Source organism: Choloepus didactylus, chromosome 6 (genome assembly GCF_015220235.1).
Source record: "Choloepus didactylus isolate mChoDid1 chromosome 6, mChoDid1.pri, whole genome shotgun sequence".
In the NCBI taxonomy this organism is placed as follows: domain Eukaryota; kingdom Metazoa; phylum Chordata; class Mammalia; order Pilosa; family Megalonychidae; genus Choloepus; species Choloepus didactylus.
Genome location: NC_051312.1, coordinates 101,684,467 through 101,708,675, shown reverse-complemented (window position 1 = coordinate 101,708,675; position 24,209 = coordinate 101,684,467). Strand labels below are relative to the sequence as shown.

General features: G+C 36.8%; 2 protein-coding genes across 4 annotated transcripts in view; one reads left to right on the top strand and one right to left on the bottom strand.

The window, feature by feature from the left end:
- The window catches only part of HIKESHI (heat shock protein nuclear import factor hikeshi), a 79,066-nt gene that overhangs the window by 27,147 nt on the left and 27,710 nt on the right, over positions 1-24,209 (bottom strand). For all 3 annotated transcript variants that reach the window (XM_037841146.1, XM_037841149.1, XM_037841147.1), the window contains one exon: positions 2,293-2,444. In XM_037841146.1, the coding sequence (XP_037697074.1) occupies positions 2,293-2,444 (152 nt within the window). The remainder of the gene's footprint in view (positions 1-2,292; positions 2,445-24,209) is intronic.
- On the top strand, positions 16,687-21,127 carry LOC119538277 (ELMO domain-containing protein 1-like). The gene is made up of 2 exons (XM_037841145.1): positions 16,687-18,123; positions 20,930-21,127. Exon 1 carries the CDS (start codon positions 16,835-16,837, stop codon positions 17,879-17,881), a length of 1,047 nt encoding a protein of 348 aa, XP_037697073.1. The 5' UTR covers positions 16,687-16,834; the 3' UTR covers positions 17,882-18,123; positions 20,930-21,127.

Here is a 24,209-nt window from a genome sequence, read left to right as displayed (position 1 = left end):
TTCACCTACTTAAAGAGCACATTTCAATGGTCTTTTGTATAATCACAGAGTACTGCAATCATCATCGCAATCAATTTTAGAACATTTTCATCACCCCAAAATGAAACCTTGTATCCATTAGCTGACACATTCCACACCTGCTAACAACATCTGCACCCCCACTTCCCCCCCAATCTCCTGGCAACTCTTAATCTACTTTCTCTATATATAGATTTGAATATTTGGGGCATTTCATTTAAATGGGATCACACATGATGTGGTTTGTGTAACCAGCTTCTTTCACTTAGCATAATATTTGCAAGGTTCATCCATGCTGTAGCATATATCAATAGTTCTTTCCTTTTTATGGCTAAATAATATTCTGTTGTATGGATGTACCATTTTCAATCTACTCGTTAGTTAATGGGCATATGGACTGTTTCTATTTTTCTGGACATTTTACTTAATTTTAATTTAAGTTTATATAACCACAGTGTTAGCAGCTACCTTATTGGACAACACAGCTCTAGATTTTCAAGTCAACTGTGGATTAAAGAATTAATCTATAAAGTGTTGAAAAACATTAAAATGTGAGTTTTTCTCCAATTAATTTTAAAATAAAATTTATTTAAAAAGATGTACATCTAGGCCCTCTCTCTCTCTAGCTAAGCCAACTTGGCAGGGAAAATCACTGCCTTCGCCAGTATGTGGGATCTGACACCCAGGGGAGTGAATCTCCCTGGCAACATGGAATATGACTCCCGGGAAGGAATCTAGACCCAGCATCATGGGATAGAGAACATCTTGAACAAAAAGGGGATGTGAAAGGAAATGAAATAAGCTTCAGTGGCAGAGAGATTCTAAAAGGAGCCGAGAGGTCACTCTAGTGGGCACTCTTATACACAATATAGACAACCCTTTTTAGGTTCTAATGAATTGGAATAGCTAGCAGTAAATACCTGCAACTATCAAACTACACCCCAGAACCCTTCAATCTTGAAGACAATTGTATAACAATGTAGCTTATGAGGGGTGACAATGTGACTGGGAAAGCCATATGAATCACACTCCCCTTTGTCCAGTGTATAGATGAATGAGTAGAAAAATGGGGGCAAAAAAAAAGGCATCCAGTGTTCTTTTTTACTTTAATTGTTCTTTTCCACTTTAATTTTTATTCTTATTATTTTTGTGTGTGTGGTAATGAAAATGTTCAAAAATTAATTTTGGTGATGAACGCACAACTATATAATTGTACCATGAACAACTGAATGTACACTTTGTATGACTACATGGTATGTGACTATATATCAATAAAATTGAATTTAAAAAAAAAAAGATATACATCTACATGGAAACCCTGTGGTGGATGATGTCTGTGGTGGAGAGTACAAATATAGGAATGTTCTTTCATGAACTATAACAAATGTACATCACTAGTACAGGGTGTTAATAGGGTGGTATATGGGAAAAAAATACATTTGCTGCAAACTATTCACTAAAGTTAACAGTAATATTTTAGTATTCTTTTAATATAAATAAATCTATAGATTTAATTATTTAATAAAATTAATTAATAACACTAATTAATTATATCTATAAATTTAATTATTTGTTTAAATATTTAATCTAATCTATAAGAATTAGATTAGTGGTTATGTGGGGCTCAGGAAGGATAGAGGGATTGAGAGGTGACTGCTAAGGGGTATGGGGTTTTAACAAAAATGTTCTAAAATTGTGGTGATGAATGTACAACTTTGTGATTACACTTAGAGCCACTGATTATACACCTTGGATGGATTGTATGGTATGTGAATATATCTCAATAAAACTGCTAGAAAAAGATATACATCTTATCAAGGAAAGATAGATAAACTTTTGTCTACAGATACAAAATAAGAAAAATTCATGAGATGTTTCAAATTGGCTCTGGAGACACACTAAAAGCAACAAGCAACAGAGCTGCCATACATGGAGTTGAAAGCTCCATGAGGACAAGGAATCTGCCTTTGCGGCTGACAACTGTATACTCACAGCCTAAGATACTGTCTGCTGGAGGGGAAAGGGGAAATAGTTAAAACTGTTTTTTAAAAGCATTTTCAGATATTTCATAACTATAAAAACATAAATCTCATCAAAATACTTACAAGTTTAAAAATACCTACAGGAAAAGCAAACTTGAAATGTTGTCAGAAGTTGATAACTTGAGTAATATGTTTACTTTCATTTTTACAAGTTTTCAAGTAAACCAGGATAATTTTTAAAGAAATTTTTTTCAACTTCTATTAGAAAATGATTAAATGGGCATTGCATTACCTGAGTAAATGAATCAACTGAGGATACAGCAGCGTTGCCTACAGGAGTCTGCTGAGCCAGACTGTCCAGTAATTCCACTGAAATTCCAATCTGAGCAACAGATGGAGTCCGGACAATATTCATGGCTCCAAAAGGGTGTTGGCTTCCTTCTCCTGAAAGAAATTAACATGTATCATATATTTCAAATTTAACTCATCCAAATTCCCTTCGTAAATATGTGAAGAATCTCTGGTGTACATATACTAAAAAGTTCTGTTATGTGCAAGTTTGTCTCTTTTGAGATAAATGTAAAAGGCTACTTCACTTTTAGAATATTTAACAAAAAATAAGAAAACTAAGTTTTCCCAGCAGAAAAATGCTTTATTTTTCTAAAACTTACTAAAATTACTGTACCTAGAAATAAACATAAATAGAATGAAATAAAAGTTAATGAGAACTAATTATGTGAAACACTGAGGGAAGGACAATTTTTATTTAATATTTAATTAAATTCAGTTTTACTGAGATTTATTCACATACCATAAAATCAAGGGATAGCTTTTAAAAGGTTTTCAGAATTAGTTTTAACATTTTCTGAACATTCCACTAAAGAAAGATCTTTAACTTGCCATCAATAAACAATATGGCCTAAATGCCATGGATCAACTCTCGATGATCTGTTTATCAAATAGGCAAAAAAAAAAAAAAAAAAGTTGCAGCTTATTCATGAAAAACATTTAATAATTTTTCCCCTTTACACACTAATATTTCATTACATATACATCTGGGCTACTCACTAAATGCCAGCTAACTTACATTTGGAAAATATAGGACACTTTTATTAATCCACTTAAGATAAAAAAAGTTAGTCTGATGAAAGAAAAAAAACGATACAATAATAGACTTGAGTTATCTGGTATTTTCATTACTATTAAAATGTTTAGTCAAATAGTGAAGAACAAAAGTCTGGGAAAACACACACACCTAATAACTAGACTATTCACTGAAAACATTCAAATTCTTAAATTTTCAGAAATATGAAAAAAATTATAAATGTATTTTCCTACACTCAAAAAATAAACACACACATTCCTCCCTAAAAGTGACTGATCTAAATTATTTTTCAGTATTTTTTTACTCATTTTAATTTCCATATTATCTGTGAATTCTCCAAATTTCTCCATTATTTATAATTTCATTTCATTGTGGTTGGAGAATATACTTTTAATGATTTCAATCTTTTTTAAGTTTATTGAGACTTGTTTTGAGGCCTAATATATATGGTCTCTCTTGAAGAAAGTTCCATGGGTACTTGAAAAAAATATGTATTCTGCTGTTGTTGGGTAGAGTGTTCTATATAGGTCTAATTGGTTTGTCGTGTTGTTCAGGTATATTTCCTTGCTGCTCTTCTGTCTAGTTATAGTATCTATTATAAAACAGAATACGGAAATCTCCAACTATTATGGTTGAACAGTCTATTACTCCTTCAGTTCTGTCAGTTTTTGCTTCATGTATTTTAGGGTTTTCTTGTTTGGTATATATGTATTTATAACTGTATCATCTTGATGGATTGATCCTTTTATCATAATATAAGTCCTTCTTTGTCTCTTGTATTAAAGTCTATCTTGTATAATATTAGTATAGGCAATCAAGATCTCTTTTGGTTAATATTGGCAATGGAATACCTTTTTTCATCCTTTTACTTCCAACCTATTTGTATATTGGAATCTAAAGTGAATAGATGGTAATCAGTTAAGTCACGTGTTTTAAATCCATTCTACCAATCTCCAACTTTTAATTGGAGAGCTTAACTTTGTGTAAAATAGTATACCTATTTAAATTCCCTTGTTTATTTTACTATAGATATTTTTTAGTTATTTTCTTAATGCCTGCACTGGAAATTACAATTGTCATCTTAATTTGTAACAATCTAGTTTGGATTAATACCAATTTAATTTCAATAGAAGTAAAAATTTTGCTCCTATACACCTCTATTCCCCCTTATGTTAATTACATCTTTATACATTGTACCCATCAATACAGATTTACAATTATTTGATGCAAATGTCTTTTAAATCAGGAAACAAAAAACAGAAGTTACAAACAGAAATATATCAATACTGACTTTTATATTTATCATGTAGTTACTCTTATTGGTATTCTTTATTTCTTTGTGTGGATTCAAATTACTGTCCAGTATCCTTTCATTTAAGCATGAAAGACTCCCTTTACCATTTCTTCTACTGCAGATCTGCTAGCAACAAACTCTTTGTTTTTGTTTACCTGAGAATGTCTTAATTTCTCCTTCATTTTTAATGGATAGTTTTGTCAGATATAGAATTCTTGATTTACAGCTTTTCCTTTTAGCACTTTGAATGTCATCCCACTGCCTTCTGGCCTCTACAGTTCCTGATAAGATTTTAGTCATTCATCTTCTTGAGGATAACTTGTATGTAAGAGTCACTTCTCCTCTGCTAATCTCTATGGCTTTCAATAGTTAATGAAGTGTCTCAGTGTACATCTCTTTTGAGTACCCTACTGGAGTTTAGTAAGCTTCTTGATGCATGTGCAGATTAATGATTACATTAAACTTGAGAAGTTTCTGGCCTTTATTTTCTTCAAATATTCTTTTTGCCCTTTCTTCTCTCTCCATTCTATCTGAGACTCCCATTACGTGTGTGCTGGTACACATGATGGAGTCCCACAGGTCTCTTGGTACTGTTCCTCTTTTATTCAGTCTTTTTTGTTTCTCTTCTTCAGACTGGATCATCTCAATTGACCTATCCTAAACTTTACTGATTCTTTTTTCTGCCTGCTCAAATCTGCTATTTATCCCCTCTAGTGAATTTTTCATTTCAATTATTGTACTTTTCAATCCAGAATTTCCATTTGGTTCTTTTATAATTTTTACCAATTTACAGATAAATTTTATTTGGTGAGACATCATTCTTATGGTTTCCTTTAGTTCTTTGGACATGGTTTAATTTTCCTCTTTGAGCATAACTTAAAATAGCTGATTGAAGGTCATTCTCTAGTAAACACAATCCTTGGGTTTTCTCAGACACAGTTTATATCTATTGTTTTTTTTTTTTTTTTTTTTTTTACCCTGTGTATGGGCCACACTGTTTCTTGGCACACTTCGTAATTTTTTGTTAAAAACTGGAGGTTTTTCATAATATGGGAACTCTGAAAATCTGATTGTTCCCCATCCCCAGAGTTGACTGTTGCTGCTTATTGTAGTTGTTGTTGTTTGTTTCCTTGGTGACTTTTCTGAATTAAGTCTATAAAGTCTGCAGCCTTTCTCATGTATGGCCACTGAACTCTCTGACCCATTACTTTAGTGGTCAGCTAATGATTAGACAGAGATTTCCTTAAACATCTGGAACCAAAAGAATCTCCCACTCTTTGCAGATAATCTCTGTGTGTAAGGACATACCTTCAACACCTAGCCAAGCAGTTTACAACTCTGCCTCAGCCTTCACTTCCTGTTTAACAGAACCTCAAGGTCAGCCAGAGGTGAAAGCTTAGGACCTTCTCAGATCTTTCCCCAAACATTCACAAAGCCTTGGACATGCAGTGGCCTTCTAGATTTCCAGGAATATGTTGGAGCTTTTTGAAGTCCTTATTCCCCAAAGCATCTCACTCTCCAGCCTTTCTTCCCAAGCTTTTTTGGTTAATCTATTGCATTCCCAACTGTTATCCACTGCCTTAGCCAGCAGCATCTGAAACAGTAGCCTAAAAATGTTTTCAATGAACGTGGCCTGGGGTAGCTGCTTTAGCAATGGGAGAGTTCTAAGTTAGGCAAGATAAAGCCTTTAAGCAGGTCTTCCAGGGAGCTACCAGAGGGGTCAAAACTAATTAGTTTCAATTCTTTGCTAATGAGGTCTGCTCTTCTCCTTCCAGTACCAGCACTAGTACTGGAAATGCACAGTTATTTTCAAGACTACCACTGAGCTGAGGGGCAAGGGATTAGACCAGGATAAAACATCACAAAGCTCACTGTTCTTACCAAGATTAAGGCTATTTTTCATGATTAAGAATTCCGTGTTTGCTGTAAGCTTTTAATTAATTTCCAGAGTTCCAAACAAATTGATTCTAAAGGTTTTTGCCAGTCTTTTTGCTTTTATAGAGGAACAGACTTTTAGGAGTTCCTTACTCCACCATTTTCTCAGGCATGCTAATTATTTGTTTTAAACCTGGAAGTATGCAGAAACTGTACTGCTGCTTGTCTGCCTAACAGGCTTCAATAGTACCATTCAAGGAAAGAGGTTCAATACAAACTTCTATTGCTTTATTTATAACTATCCAGGAGGTGATATGCCCAGGCAGAGAGCCTTGTCAACTCTGACCTCCTTTTATCATATACAAGCTCTGAACAATGAGTAAAGCCCTAAGTAAAACTGGGTAAGACCTACTGTAAGAGTTGGAATTAAGTAAAGATTCTGATTCTTTTTCATTTAAAGCTTTCTGCAACTAAAATAACTTGAAAAGAAGGAAAAAAAAAAGACTCAAAAGTCTTCAACAATCTTTAATCTACTTTTTCAAAGAGATCCACTGTATGATTAAAATATTCCTCTAGTCAATCTTTTTTTTTAATCATCATTTTATTGAGATATATTCACATACCACGCAGTCATACAAAACAAATTGTACTTTCGATTGTTTACAGTACCATTACATAGTTGTACATTCATCACCTAAATCAATCCCTGACACCTTCATTAGGACACACACAAAAATAACAAGAATAATAATTAGAGTGAAAAAGAGCAATTGAAGTAAAAAAGAACACTGGGTACCTTTGTCTGTTTGTTTCCTTCCCCTACTTTTCTACACATCCATCCATAAACTAGACAAAGTGGAGTTTGGTCCTTATGGCTTTCCCAATCCCATTGTCACCCCTCATAAGCTACATTTTTATACAACTGTCTTCGAGATTCATGGGTTCTGGGTTGTAGTTTGATACTTTCAGGTATCCACCACCAGCTACCCCAATTCTTTAGAACCTAAAAAGGGTTGTCTAAAGTGTGCGTAAGAGTGCCCACCAGAGTGATCTCTCGGCTCGTTTAGGAATCTCTCTGCCACTGAAGCTTATTTCATTTCCTTTCACATCCCCCTTTTGGTCAAGAAGATGTTCTCCGTCCCACGATGCCGGGTCTACATTCCTCCCCGGGAGTCATATTCCACGTTGCCAGGGAGATTCACTCCCCTGGGTGTCTGATCCCACGTAGGGGGGAGGGCAGTGATTTCACCTTTCAAGTTGGCTTAGCCAGAGAGAGAGGGCCACATCTGAGCAACAAAGAGGCATTCAGGAGGAGACTCTTAGGCACAAATATAGGGAGGCCTAGCCTCTCCTTTGCAGCAACCGCCTTCCCAAGGGTAAAACTTATGGTAGAGGGCTCAACCCATTAAACCACCAGTCCCCTATGTCTGTGGTCATGTTAGCAACCATCGAGGTGGGGTAGGCGAATACCCCTGCATTCTCCACAGGCTCCTCAAGGGGGCAATACATCTTTTTTTTTTTTCCTTCTTTTTCTTACTGTCTTTTTTTTTTTTTTTTTAAACTTTCCCTTCTTTTTTAAATCAACTGTATGAAAAAAAAAGTTAAAAAGAAAACAAACATACAATAAAAGAACATTTCAAAGAGACCATAACAAGGGGGTAAGAAAAAGACAACTAACCTAAGATAACTGCTTAACGTCCAACATGTTCCTACTTTACCCCAAGAAAGTTACATAATATAGCAACATTTCTGTGAACTTGTTCCTACTATATCCATCAGAAATTAACAGACCATAGTCATTTCTGGGCATCCCCAGAACGTTAGCTTATCTGTTCTTCTTGGATTACTGTTCCCCCTTCCTTAATTGCTCTCTACTGCTAGTTCCCCTACATTCTACATTATAAACCATTTGTTTTACATTTTTCAAAGTTCACATTAGTGGTAGCATATAATATTTCTCTTTTTGTGCCTGGCTTATTTCGCTCAGCATTATGTCTTCAAGGTTCATCCATGTTGTCATATGTTTCACCAGATCGTTCCTTCTTACTGCCGTGTAGTATTCCATCGTGTGTATATACCACATTTTATTTATCCACTCATCTGTTGAAGGACATTTGGGTTGTTTCCATCTCTTGGCAATTGTGAATAATGCTGCTATGAACATTGGCATGCAGATATCTGTTCGTGTCACTGCTTTCCGATCTTCCGGGTATATACCGAGAAGCGCAATCGCTGGATCGAATGGTAGCTCTATATCTAGTTTTCTAAGGAACTGCCAGACTGACTTCCAGAGTGGCTGAACCATTATACAGTGCCACCAACAATGAATAAGAGTTCCAATTTCTCCACATCCCCTCCAGCATTTGTAGTTTCCTGTTTGTTTAATGGCAGCCATTCTAACCGGTGTTAGATGGTATCTCATTGTGGTCTTAATTTGCATCTCTCTAATAGCTAGTGAAGCTGAACATTTTTTCATGTGTTTCTTGGCCATTTGTATTTCCTCTTCAGAGAACTGTCTTTTCATATCTTTTGCCTATTTTATAATTGGGCTGTCTGTACTATTGTCATTGAGTTGTAGGATTTCTTTGTATATGCAAGATATCAGTCTTTTGTCAGATACATGGTTTCCAAAAATTTTTTCCCATTGAGTTGGCTGCCTCTTTACCTTTTTGAGAAATTCCTTTGAGGTGCAGAAACTTCTAAGCTTGAGGAGTTCCCATTTATCTATTTTCTCTTTTGTTGCTTGTGCTTTGGGTGTAAAGTCTAGGAAGTGGCCGCGTAATACAAGGTCTTGAAGATGTTTTCCTACATTAGCTTCTAGGAGTTTTATGGTACTTTCTTTTATATTGAGATCTTTGGTCCATTTTGAGTTAATTTTTGTGTAGGGGGTGAGGTAGTGGTCCTCTTTCATTCTTTTGGATATGGATATCCAACTCTCCCAGCCCCATTTGTTGAAAAGACCATTATGGCTCAGTTCAGTGACTTTGGGGGCCTTATCAAAGATCAGTCGGCCATAGATCTGAGGGTCTATCTCTGAGTTCTCAATTCGATTCCATTGATCTATATGTCTATCTTTGTGCCAGTACCATGCTGTTTTGGCAACTGTGGCTTTATAATAAGCTTCAAAGTCAGGGAGTGTAAGTCCTCCCACTTCGTTTTTCTTTTTTAGAGTGTCTTTAGCAATTCGAGGCATCTTCCCTTTCCAAATAAATTTGATAACTAGCTTTTCCAAGTCTGCAAAGTAGGTTGTTGGAATTTTGATTGGGATTGCATTGAATCTGTAGATGAGTTTGGGTAGAATTGACATCTTAATGACGTTTAGCCTTCCTATCCATGAACATGGAATATTTTTCCATCTTTTAAGGTCCCCTTCTATTTCTTTTAGTAGAGTTATGTAGTTTTCTTTGTATAGGTCTTTTACATCTTTGGTTAAGTTTATTCCTAGGTACTTGATTTTTTTAGTTGCTATTGAAAATGGTATCTTTTTCTTGAGTGTCTCTTCAGTTTGTTCATTTCTAGCATATAGAAACATTACTGACTTATGTGCATTAATCTTGTATCCCGCTACTTTGCTAAATTTGTTTATTAGCTCTAGTAGGTGTATCGTTGATCTCTCAGCGTTTTCTAGATATAAGATCATATCATCTGCAAACAATGACAGTTTTACTTCTTCTTTTCCAATTTGGATGCCTTTTATTTCTTTGTCTTGCCGGATTGCCCTGGCTAGCACTTCCAGCACAATGTTGAATAACAGTGGTGACAGTGGGCATCCTTGTCTTGTTCCTGATCTTAGAGGGAAGGCTTTCAGTCTCTCACCATTGAGTACTATGCTGGCTGTGGGTTTTTCATATATGCTCTTTATCATGTTGGGGAAGTTTCCTTCAATTCCTACCTTTTGAAGTGTTTTTATCAAAAAGGGATGTTGGATTTTGTCAAATGCTTTTTCAGCATCTATTGAGATGATCAATTGATTTTTCCCTTTTGACTTGTTAATGTGTTCTAATACATTGATTGTTTTTCTTATGTTGAACCATCCTTGCATGCCTGGAATGAACCCCACTTGGTCATGGTGTATGATTTTTTTAATGTGTCTTTGGATTCGATTTGCAAGTATTTTGTTGAGGATTTTTGCATCTATATTCATTAGGGAGATTGGCCGGTAGTTTTCCTTTTTTGTAGCATCTTTGCCTGGTTTTGGTATTAGATTGATGTTAGCTTCATAAAATGAGTTAGGTAGTGTTCCATTTTTTTCAATGTTTTGAAAGAGTTTGAGTAAGATTGGTGTCAGTTCTTTCTGGAAAGTTTGGTAGAATTCCCCTGTGAAGCCATCTGGCCCTGGGCATTTATTTGTGGGAAGATTTTTGATGACTGATTGGATCTCTTTGCTTGTGATGGGTTGGTTGAGGTCTTCTATTTCTTCTCTGGTCAGTCTAGGTTGTTCATATGTTTCCAGGAAATTGTCCATTTCTTCTACATTATCCAGTTTGTTGCCATACAGTTGTTCATAATATCCTCTTATAATTTTTTTAATTTCTTCAGGATCTGCAGTTATGTCACCTTTTTCATTCATTATTTTGTTTATATGGGTCTTCTCTCTTTTTGATTTTGTCAGTCTAGCTAGGGGCTTGTCAATCTTGTTGATCTTCTCAAAGAACCAACTTTTGGTGATATTTGTCCTCTCTATTGTTTTTTTGTTCTCTATGTCATTTATTTCTGCTTTAATCCTTGTTATTTCTTTTCTTCTACTTGGTTTAGGATTGGTTTGCTGTTCATTTTCTAGCTTCTTCAGTTGATCCATTAGTTCTTTGATTTTGGCTCTTTCTTCCTTTTTAATATATGCGTTCAGTGCTATAAATTTCCCCCTTAGCACTGCTTTTGCTGCAATCCCATAGGTTTTGGTATGTTGTGTTCTCATTTTCATTCGTCTCTATATATTTAGCAATTTCTCTTGCTATTTCTTCTTTAACCCACTGATTGTTTAGGAGTGTGTTGTTTAACCTCCAGGTATTTGTGAATTTTCTAAGTCTCTGATGGTTATTGACTTCTAATTGTATTCCATTGTGGTCAGAGAATGTGCTTTGAATAATTTCAATCTTTTTAAATTTATTGAGGCTTGTTTTATGTCCCAGCATATGATCTATTCTGGAGAAAGTTCCATGAGCACTAGAAAAGTATGTGTATCCTGGTGATTTGGGATGTAATGTCCTGTAGATGTCTGTTAAATCTAATTCATTTATCAGATTGTTTAGGTTTTCAATTTCCTTATTGGTGTTCTGTCTGGTTGATCTATCTATAGGAGAGAGTGATGTGTTGAAGTCTCCCACAATTATTGTGGAAACATGAATTGCTTCCTTTAGTTTTGCCAGTGTTTCTCTCATGTATTTTGTGGCACCTTGATTGGGTGCATAGACATTTACGATTGTTATTTCTTCTTGCTGAATTGCCCCTTTTATTAGTATGTAGTGGCCTTCTTTGTCTCTCAAAACATCCCTGCATTTGAAGTCTATTTTATCTGAGATTAATATTGCTACACCTGCTTTCTTTTCGCTGTGGCTTGCATGAAATATTTTTTTCCATCCTTTCACTTTCAGTTTCTTTGTGTCCCTGTGTCTAAGATGAGTCTCTTGTATGCAACATACTGATGGTTCATTTTTTTTGATCCATTCTGCGAATCTATATCTTTTAATTGGGGAGTTTAATCCATTTACATTCAACGTTAAAACCGTGAAGGCATTTCTTGAATCGGCCATCTTATCCTTTGGTTTATGTTTGCCATATTTTTCCCTCTCTCTATTAATATCCTTTATTGTACCCATACCGAATCTCTTTAGTACTGAACCTTTCTCCAGGTCTCTCTGTCCTGTCTTTGTTTCTCTGTCTGTAGGGCTCCCTTGAGTATCTCCAGTAGGGCAGGTCTCTTGTTAGCAAATTCTCTCAGCATTTGTTTGTCTGTGAAAAATTTAAGCTCTCCCTCAAATTTGAAGGTGAGCTTTGCTGGATAAAGTATTCTTGGCTGGAAATTTTTCTCACTCAGAATTTTAAATATATCGTGCCACTGCCTTCTCGCCTCCATGGTGGCTGCTGAGTAGTCACTACTTAGTCTTATGCTGTTTCCTTTGTATGTGGTGAATTGCTTTTCTCTTGCTGCTTTCAGAACTTGCTCCTTCTCTTCTGTGTTTGACAGTGTGATCAGTATATGTGTCGGAGTGGGTTTATTTGGATTTATTCTATTTGGAGTTCGCTGAGCATTTATGATTTGTGTATTTATGTTGTTTAGAAGATTTGGGAAGTTTTCCCCAACAATTTCTTTGAATACTCTTCCTAGACCTTTATCCTTTTCTTCCCCTTCTGGGACACCAATGAGTCTTATATTTGGACATTTCATATTATCTATCATATCCCTGAGGTCCATTTCGATTTTTTCAATTTTTTTCCCCATTCTTTCTTTTATGCTTTCATTTTCCATTCTGTCATCTTCCAGGTCACTGATTCGTTGTTCAACTTCCTCTAGTCTTGTACTATGAGTGTCCAGAATCTTTTTAATTTGGTCAACAGTTTCTTTAATTTCCATAAGATCATCCATTTTTTTATTTAGTCTTGCAATGTCTTCTTTATGCTCTTCTAGAGTCTTCTTGATTTCCTTCATATCCTGTACTATGGTCTCATTGTTCATCTTTAGTTCTTTGAGTAGCTGCTCTAGATGCTGTGTCTCTTCTGGTCTTTTGATTTGGGTGCTTGGGCTTGGGTTATCCATATCGTCTGGTTTTTTCATATGCTTTATAATTTTCTGTTGTTTTTGGCCTCGTGGCATTTGCTGAACTTGATAGGGTTCTTTTAGGGTTTGTAGACCTATTGAAGTCCTTATCTCTAATTTATCAGATCTATAGCTTCGTGGAGTACACTTTCTCTAACTAACCAGCAGGTGGCGTCCACGAGCCACCTGTTCTCCACAAGCCAGTTCTCCCCTGCTTAGCCTTTTTTTTGGTGAGTGGGGGAGTGAGTCTTGTGGGGCCCAATTGGTGTACCAAGCTTGCGTGTGTAGTTGCTTTTGCCTGCCCTGTATGTGGGGCGTGTTTCTGGGCAGTCGGGGAGCGGGGGTGGCCCTAACAATCAAATCTCCCTGATGATCCTAGAGTTTTAAAGCTGCTGCAATAGTCTAATCCTTCAGTTCAGTCCTGCCACAGTTTGTCTCTGCCACTGACCCACAAGTCTTTGGTATTGGCGTATGGCTCCTAAGACTTGCAAGTGGGTCCCTCTTCCAGGCCGTGCACCCCGGGTCCTCTGTTGAGGGATGACTGTGCTATGTCACAGGTGAGTGCCGTCCCCCCAGGGCAGTTCTGGGCTGCTGGGCTGTGTAGGGAGGCTCCCAGTCTGCTCAAATGATGGCTGAATGGGGCTTTGTTAATTCACACTGCTCCACCTTCCCAGCTCTGGGACAATCAGCTGAGGTTGCAGGGAAGGCTAATGTCCACGCCCAGTTTTGTGGTGTGTGCCTGTTATTTGAAGCACTTCCGTCACACTGGGTTGTCTGGGGCAGCTCTGGGCTATGGGGCTGGCGATGGGCAGGAGTGTTTCCTGTCCACCAGGATGGTGGCTGTGAGCGGACACCCCCCTTTTCTTGGGAAGTTGTGGTGTTTAGTGAATTTTCTCAGCCACTGGATTATTGCCTTTTGTCTCAGAGCTCTCTTAGTTCTGCTCTTGACTTGACGTGCCCAAATTGAAAGTTTTTGAAGCTTTCTGTATTGGGCTTCTTAGAGTAATTGTTTTAGAAAAAGAAAAAAGGATTAAAAAAAAAAAAAAAAAAAGGGCCCTCCTCAGAGATCTAATGGGTTATTGAAATGCTAATAGACAAAGCAACCAGGGTCATTAAGGAAAGGTCCACAGGGCAGAGAGATCAGCTTTTCTTCGGGATTTGCATATGTGCCTCAAGGCCTGAGCTCCGCCCTTCCCCTTTCTGTGTTCACCAGAACTCCAAAAATCCTCTGCTTTTATTTTGGAGTTTTTCGTGTTATTTTTTTTTTTTCTATGCCTGTCTCCTCTCTGCTGGGCTGGCAGCTCTCAGATTCTCTGGTGTCTGGTCTCAGTCTATCTATGGCTGGAGTTTGAATCAGTAGAATGAGTTTCCGAGAAGGGCTACCACTGCAGTTCTCCCTTCTCCTTCCCGGAGCTGACGGCCCCTCCTCCCACGGGACTGAGCCTGGCAGGGAGGGGCGCGGGTCCCCTGGCCGCAAAAACTTACAGATTTCGCTGATCTCAGCAGTTCGACATTTTCATGAGTGTTGTATGAAGTATGCCCAAAGACAGATTGCTCTGTGGTGTCCAGTCCACGCAGTTCCTGGCTTTTTACCTACTTTCCTGGAGGAGTAACTAAAACTTACAGCTCTCCAGTCTGCCATCTTGCCCCGCCTCCTCCTCTAGTCAATCTTATACTCAAAATGGGCTTGAGACAGTAGCTTATGCCTCCCATTACAAAGGTCCTTGTTTACAAACCATAGCCACTCCATCACAGAAATATGGAAGCTTGTGAGAACACAAGGAAAAAAGGAGAGCATTAAAAAAATAAAATACTGGAAGAAACACTGGAACACAACATACAGACTTACGCACTTAGTGTTTAAATTTGGATCTGAATTCCTGACAGCCAAAGTAAAAAGCAAAACATGATCAGCTACATTGATTCAAAATCAAAATCAGAAACCGCAGGGGAAACAAAACTTCTGGCATGGTCTTAAAAAAGGAACAACAGCATACATGGATAAAGTTCTCAACAACGTTCCAATAGTAAATGCAGATTAAATCATAAAGGGTATTTCTCAAAGTGTCCCTCCTCAATTTAAGCTGAGTCCAACACAAAGCATAACTCAGAGAAAAACACCCAACGGTAAACCAGTCCTCATCCTCAGCATACGTAAAAAGCAGGCATCACCATTTGTTATCTGGGTCCAATGGATTCTTTTTAAACAATACATTTTTAAGTCATTTTACAAAAAAAAAAAAAAAAAAAAAGTACAGAATAATAAAAAGATAGAGAAAAGTAACTATTAGAACTTTCAATAAATAAATTCAGCAAACCCAAATATTCATGCCAGTTTCCTGGTTTTAGGCTCTATATAAGCAAAATGGGTCATGTCCTCTGAATGCAACTGTTAAAATAACTGCAATGCATCATCTGGAACATATCCATCTGATTCTTAATTTCAAGCACTTCTCTAATTGGTTCTAAGTTAGTGTTACTTCTGATTCTTTATCTGGCACTTGTATTTTTAAAACACAATACTTGACAAAATAAAGTTTCAGTGGGTGAGAGATTTCAAATGGAGGCGAGAGGTCACTCTGGAGGGCATTTTTATGCACTATATAGATATCCGTTTTTAGGTTTTAGTGTATTGAAATAGCTAGAAGGAAATACCTGAAACTATCAAACTCCAACTTAGTAGCCTTGATTCTTGAAAACTATTGTATAACTATGTAGATTACATGGGGTGATAGTGTGATTGTGAAAACACTGTGGATTGCACTCCCTTTATCTAGTGTGTGGATGGATTGGCAGAAAAATGGGGACAAAAACTAAATGAAAAATAGGGTGGGATGGGGGGGTGATTTGGGTGTTCTTTTTTACTTTTATTTTTTATTCTTATTCTTATTCTTTGTGGTATAAGGAAAATGTTCAAAAATAGATCGGGATGATGAATGCACAACTATATGATGGTACTGTGAACAGTTGATCGTACACCATGGATGACTGTATTATATGTAAATACATCTCAATAAAAGTGAATTAAAAAAAAACCACAATACTTGAACACTAGCTGGATACAAGTTTAAGAAACAAATTCCAAGGATAACACCTTAAGATACCAGGTTTCAACAAAAGTTACAAACATAGAAAGAAACAGGAATGACGGCCCAGGCAAAGGAGAAGAATAAAGCATTAGAAATCATCAATAAAGAGAACAGACCTTGGACATTCTACACAAAAACTTTTAAAAAATGGTCCTAAATATGTCCAAAGAGCTAAAGGAAAACATGGGCAAAGAACTAAAGGAAACCAAGGAAATGACAGATGAACACAAAGAGAACATCAACAGAGAGATAGAAATCATGAAAAGGGGGCAAAAAGAGATGAATACCACAGTAACAGAAATTTAAAATTCCTTAAAGGGGTTCAACAGCAGGTTGGAGTTGGCAGAAGAATCAATCAGTGAACTTGAAGACAACTGAAATCATCTAGTCTGAGAAAGAAGAATCGATGAAGAAAAGTGAACAGAGCCTGAGGAATCCATAGGACACCATCAAGTATACCAATACATGCATTGTGGGAGTCCCAGAAAGAGAAGAAAAAGGGAGAGAATATTAAAAAAAATAATGGCTGGGCAGCCGGGGCGGCCTGGGGAAGGCGGGGATGGGGAAGGCGGGGATGGAGAGCCGGCTGCCGCGCGCCGGAACCTGCTGAGCCGCCGCCGCTGGGGTCCAGCTTACACTTACTTGGACAAAAACAAATTTGGAAGCAATTACTTGAGGATTGTTCTGCATAGCATCTGGATAGTCAAAGCAGGCACAATGAAGCACTTCCTGAGAATGTTGATCCAGGTGTGCCTGTACTTTTACTGTAAGTTTCTGTGGCGCTGTCTGAAATTTGTGATGAGGAAGCTGACAGGACGATGTGAACTGCAGCGGATCTGTTACAATACCAAGCCTGGAGCTTCTAGAACCATGAAAATTGAAACATCCCTGAGGGATTCAAAAAGTAAGCTGCTGCAGACTTCTGTGAGCGTTCACCCTGATGCTATTGAAAAGACTATAAATGACATCATGGAATTGAAAAAAATTAATCCTGACATAAATCCACAGTTGGGCATCTCTCTTCAGGCTTGCCTTCTGCAAATTGTTGGGTACAGAAATCTTATTGCAGATGTTGAAAAACTGCGTAGAGAACCCTATGATTCCAATAATCCCCAACATGAAGAAATGCTTTTGAAGTTATGGAAATTCTTGAAGCCCAATACTCCACTAGAATCTCGGATCTCTAAGCAATGGTGTGAAATTGGTTTCCAAGGCGATGATCCTAAAACAGATCTTCGAGGAATGGGATTTCTGGGACTGTACAATTTACAGTATTTTGCGGAAAGGGATGCTACAACAGCTCAGCAGGTCCTTTCTGACTCTCTTCATCCAAAATGCAGCAAATTCAGCAAAGCAGAATGGGAAAAGAAAAGAATGGATAAAGCAATTGGGTACTCATTTGCAATTGTGGGCATCAACATAACAGATCTGGCATATAATCTACTGATCAGCGGAGCTCTAAAAACCCACTTCTACAACATCGCCCCAGAAGCTCCAACATTGTCCCACTTCCAGCAGACGTTCTGCTATTTGATGCACGAGTTTCATAAATTTTGGATTGAAGAGGACCCCATGGACATAATGGAATTTAATCGTGTGCGGGAGAAATTCCGCAAGAGGATCATAAAACAGCTGCAGAGCGATTGCACTTCTCGGTATATAGAAAAAAAAAAAAAAAAAGAAAAAAAAAAAAAACAGCTGCAGAACCCAGACATGGCATTGTGCCCACATTTTGCTGCCTCAGAAGGTTTAATCAACATGTAGTCGCGCACGCTGCTTTTGATGGATACCCTGGAACACTGCCTCATTGTCATGTTAGATCTCTGTTTAGGTCACAGCTCACACTCTGAACGCACACAGTGATTGTATGCATGCCTTTTGATACAGTATTTTCATCTCTTGTTCATAATTACCAGATCTCCAGATACCACTATTCTAGAGTACCTGTCATCCAGTGACTGCTCATTTTGTGGCATTATGCAGTTACATCTTGCCTTGACATCCAGGTATGGAGAGAGTTTTCTATTTTTTTAGATTTTTTCCCTCCCCCTCATAATTCAGCATTAAAGAATTGTATTTCTCTAGCTGTATTTTGTATGTAAGAGATTTAGCTGAATCTTGTTCTGTGAAAGCCTTTTAATTTATTGGTATGTTTCATTACTACTGCTGCTAGCTTTTCAAGCCAGGTTCGTGCTTGGACCTCATTCTGATAAAATATAAGACTTTAAAGTAATACAGACAGACACATGATATGCCAAACTGTTCCTGCAAGCATAGCCGCACTTCGTGTAAATGTAACGAGGCTTACAAACAATAGAAGCTGTTTTGTTTGAAGTGCCGCATAATTACATTGTATCTTACCCCCAGTTGCAATTGTGTCCTAGTCATCTGGATATCAAATTATTTCATTCCCATAATTTCGCTGGCTTGGACGCCTAAATATGTTTATGATGCTTGGCTCCTCAGAAAAGAAGTATGCATATTTCAAAAGCCGCAAAAGGTTTTCACTGTCTGTCTCTTGTTGAACTCAGAGTTATACCTTTGCCCTGTTCTGATCTAAGCACCTTTGCTTGAGGAGTGCTGACTGGTTTGTTTCCTGTATCTAGAGACAATATTTAAAAAGACATTTTGCAAGAAAGTATGCTGCAAGAGAGGAACCTAAGCTATGTCATTCTGTATTATTTCTTGGAAATAATGATCTCGTCTTGTACCAGTGAAAGAAGTAATTGCTCAAAGGTGGGGGAAATCAAATCATTCCAAAATGGCTAAAACTCATTTAAAAACCCATGATTTAGTTTGGAATTATGATTGTAGTCTGTTGAATAGTATTTACCATGGCATTTCATACCCATGGTATTTTATACCTTCTGACTATCAATTTTAGTATTATTAGATGTTTGTGTAATCACTCGCTTATTTAAATGAATTTTGAGTACTGCCTGCTGATTATATGAATAAATTATATGTCATTCTACTGTAAAAAAAAAAAAAATAATGGCTGAAAACTTCCTAAACTTAACAAAAGACATCCAAATGCTCAACAAATATACACATCCAAATGCTCATTGAACTCCAAACAGAACAAACCCAAAAGACCCACACTACACCATGTTATAATCAAACTCTTGATTAAAGAGAGAATTCTGAAAAACATAAGAAAGAAGCAACATGTCATGTATGAGGAGCCTCAGTAAAATTAAGTTATGATTTGTCATTGGGTACTGTTTCGGTTTGCTAAAGCTGCTGGAATGCAATATGCCAGAAATGGACTGGCTTTTATAAAGGGTATTTATTAGGTTACAAATTTACAATTCTAAGGCCATAAAAGTGTCCATTCTAAGACATCAACAAGAGGATACCTTCACTGAAGAAAGGTAGATGGCGTCCAGAACACCTCTGTCAGCTGGGAAGGCAGGTGGCTGGTATCTGCTAGTCCTTTGCTCCCAGGTTATGTTCCTCTGAGTTTCTGATTGCAGTGGCTTTCTCTTTAAGTATCTGTGGGTTCTCAGTTAGCTTCTCCAGGGCAAACTCTGGGCTTCATCTCTTAGCTTAGAATCTGCAAATGTTTTTCTGACTGCATCTCCAAGTGTCTAGGTCTGTGTAGGCTCTGAGCGCTCTCTCTCCCTGAGCTCTCTTAAGGACTGTGGTAGACTAATTAAGACCCACCTTGAATGGGTGGGGTCACATCTCCATGGAAATAATCTAATCAAAAGGTCCCACCCATAATAGGTCTGCTCCCACAAGACTGGATTAAAAGAACATAAACTTTCATGGGGTACATAAGAGATTCAATCAGCACAGGTACCATGGAAGAAAGAGTGCAGTAGGATGACATATTTACAGTACTGAAAGCAAAAAATTGCCAACCAAGAACTCTAAACACAGGAAAACCTTCCTTCAAAAATGATCAAGGAATTAACACATTCCCAGATAAACAAAAGCTGAGGTATTTCATAACCACTAGACCAGCCCTATAAGAAATGCTATAGAGAGTTCTGCAGGTTGAAAGGAAAGGACAATAGACAACAGATCAAAGCTGCATCAAGATCTCCAGTGACGGCAGTTACATAGGTAAATATAAATGCCAGTAGTATTGTATTTTTCATTTGTAACTCCAGTTTTTACTTCCGACACCATCTAAAAGGCAAATAAATAAAACCTAACAATAAATCAATGATTCTGGACTCATAATGTATAAATATGTAATTTGTGACAAGAACTACAAAAAGTTGGAGGAATTGAGGAGTACAGAAATATAGCTTATTTATACTTTTGAAGTTAAATTTTTTAGCAAAGCAAACAAGATTTTTATAGATTTAGAATGTTAAATTTAAGCTCTATGATAATTACAAAGAAAATAGGTAATATGTAGGTTCATAGAGACAGAAATAACAAGTACAGGTTGCCAGGGGTGGAGAACAGGTGGAATGCAGGAGTTAGTGCAAAATGGGTATAAGGTGTCTGGGGAAACAGTAAAGTTTTAGAAAAGGAAGGTGGTGAGGGTTCCATAGTACTGTGAATGTTAATAATCTAACTGAGGGGTTTGCTTGAGAGTGCTGAGATGGAAAAATTTGTTTTGCATTGATCCCACAATTTTAAAAAAAAAAAAAAAAAAGAGCAACTGAAGAGACAAAGACAATTGAATCCAATACATGATACTGAATGGGATCTCACAAGGGAGGAGAAAAGGTTCAAAGGTATATTACTGGGAAAAAACTGGAATATAGACTGTAAGCTTTATATCATGCTAAATTGCTTGGACAGTATAACTGTACTTAAAGTAGTTACATAAGTGTATATTTCTGTTCTTAGGAAATGCACATTGCAGTATTAAGTGTTCAAGAAGCATTTCAAGAAACATGATGTATACAGCCTACACTGAAGCATTCTGAAAATGATTGACAGTAAGACAGATACAAGGGCAGACGGACAGATAGAATGATATGGCAACTGTAGCAAACTGTTAAAATTAGTAGATCTGTGTATCTGGGGCAGGCAGAGATATGTTGGAATGCTCTGTATAAGGTCTGTATTATTTTTTAAATTGTTCTGTAAGTTTGAAAGTATTTCAAAATAAAAAGTTAAATAAAATTAATTTTTTTAAAAAAGCAATATTTGAATTTTTTGAAACCTTTGATGGCTCATAATTTTCACAGAACAAAGCTATCTTCTTTGATCCATAATTTGCAAAATACTTTCATTTTCAGATTTATAAACAATATTTAGAATGATCAATGCAATAAATTTTTTTCATTTTTACATCTATTTCCTTCCACTCACCCTTTACAAACACTATTTGAGCACTGGTCCACTTACAAACTGTATCAAGTCAATTCTGGTACACAAACATCATAATGTATGAAGGAATACCAGCCCACATCATTTTACCCCATACCCAAGATGCTGGCAAAAAATACTGTATGATAAATTTCTTATTGTTGAATGACTAAAAATACCCTATTTTCTTTTTGTCCTTAGAAATATATTGGTCAATTATCAATTTTTGGTTTGGGAAAATTCATGTAAGAGACCATAATCTGAAGATTTACAGTTGGAGATTTTGCTTATATTATCCATTTCCACATCATCATTAGAGTCTAGAATGTCTGCTATCTGCCTCCTTTGAATTCACCTTCTGATTTGTTTAACTGTGAAACTCCTTTCTCTGACAATTTTTTTCACTTTGCCATTATTAACAAAAAGTGGAAAATTCTGAATTGCCAATTATTTGCAATAAAAGTTTAAAACAGACTACAAAGATGATGTCTCCAGTCTCCTTTTGTACTTCTTAAACTATGACATACAGTATTACCTCATATAGCAACTGCTTAAAAAAGCTGAAAAAGAATTCAGACTTCAATTAGAGATATGAATGAAGCAGATCTGATTAGGACTAAGGCAAATCAGGCCAAAGAATAAAGGACAATATTGACTGTGTTTTAAAACTTCAACTTCTGTGTGAGAAAAGGAAAGAGATATTTATTTTCTACAGGATCTATATTTTCTGTAGCACACTAAATAATTTAACTTGTATGGTCAGTTTATTCAAACACCATAATTACATGGAACTTTGAATAGGAAATGAGATCTGGTAGGTTTGTACAGGTCAGGGTGAAATTCTGATATATCCCAAAGTAATTTGGGCAGAGAATAAAAAGATATTTGCAGGAAACGAGCCGAGAGATCACTCTGTTGGGCACTCTTACGCACACTTTAGACAACCCTTTTTAGGTTCTAAAGAATTGGGGTAGCTGGTGGTGGATACCTGAAACTATCAAACTACAACCCAGAACCCATGAATCTCAAAGACAGTTGTATAAAAATGTAGCTTATGAGGGGTGACAATGGGATTGGGAAAGCCATAAGGACCACACTCCACTTTGTCTAGTTTATGGATGGATGTGTAGAAAAGTAGGGGAAGGAAACAAACAGACAAAGGTACCCAGTGTTCTTTTTTACTTCAATTGCTCTTTTTCACTCTAATTATTATTCTTGTTATTTTTGTGTGTGTGCTAATGAAGGTGTCAGGGATTGATTTAGGTGATGAATGTACAACTATGTAATGGTACTGTAAACAATCGAAAGTACAATTTGTTTTGTATGACTGCGTGGTATGTGAATATATCTCAATAAAATGATGATAAAAAAAAAAAAAAAAAAAAAAGATATTTGCAGGGCCCCTGTGAGGAACAGTGGAAAAATGCAGAAATGTGGGACTTCCCCACCTGGGTTATTACTGATATTCTCACAAACACTGAGGACTAACAAGGAAGTGCTATATATTGGTATGGAATTATCTGCAAATATATTATTAAATGACAAAGAACTGGATGGAGAACAACATATTATTTGTTTCAGAATGGGGAAAATAGAATGCCTACCCTTATTTGCTTGCATGTGAATAGAATTTCCCTGAAAAGACATATAAGAAATTGGTCATATTTATTGACTCTGAGAAGAGGAATTCTGAAAATTTATTATCTAATCAAAAAATAAATAAGAGCAAAATTTTAAAACAAATAAAATTAAATAAATATCACTATCTTAACTCTACAAGGAATGCAGACTGCTTTAATTCCAATCCCCCTGCTCCTACACTATTGTTTTGCAGTTGTATAGTTTCACCTTGTTTTCAAATCCAAAATTACCTTTTTACTTTTTAATCAGTTATTTTTTCCTGGTTTAAACTGCTTAATTCAATGCAAATAACTAATTTTTAATGTAATTTTTTGAGATGTATTCACACAGCATAGAAACCATCCGAAGTATACAATCACTGGTTCACAGTATCATTACCATAGTTGTTTATGCAGCCCCATGATCAAATTCAGAACATTTTCTTTACTCCAGAGAAGAAATAAAAAGAAAATCCTAATCCTCCCATACTCCTTATTCCCCCATATTACTGGACCATGGTATTGGCGTGGTACACTTATTGCTGTTGATGACAGAACATTAAAATATTACTGTTAACTACAGTCCATAGTTTGCAATAGGCACATTTTCCCCATATACCCCTTGTGCTGGTTTGCATATGTTATGTACCCCATAAAAGTTTATGTTCTTTTAATCCACTCTTGTGGGGGCAGACCTATTGTGGGTGGGACTTTTTGATTAGATTATTTCCATGGAGCTATGACCCCATCCATTTATGGTGGTCTTAATTAGTTTACTGGAATCCTTAAGAGAGTTCAGGGAGAGACAGAACTCAGAGCTGACACAGACCCAGATGCTTGGAGATACAAACAAAAAAACATTTGCAGATGCTAAGCTAAGAGATGAAGCCCAGAATTTGCCCTGGAGAAGCTGAGAGAGACATTCTACAGAGAAGCTAAGACATGCAATCCAGAGTTTGCCCCTGGAAGAAGCAAGGAGGACCCACAGGAGCAGAGAGAGGCTAAGAAACACTTAGAAATGCCCCAGTAGAAACAAGCAGAGAGCAAAGAGAAGCTAAGAGAGACAGACAAACAGAAATATTTTGGAGAAAGCCACAGAAACCAGAAGCAAAACCCAGGAGAGCACCTGCAGACTCCAGCCATATGCCTTCCCATGTGACAGAGGAACCCTAGATGCCATTGTTCTTCAGAAAAGG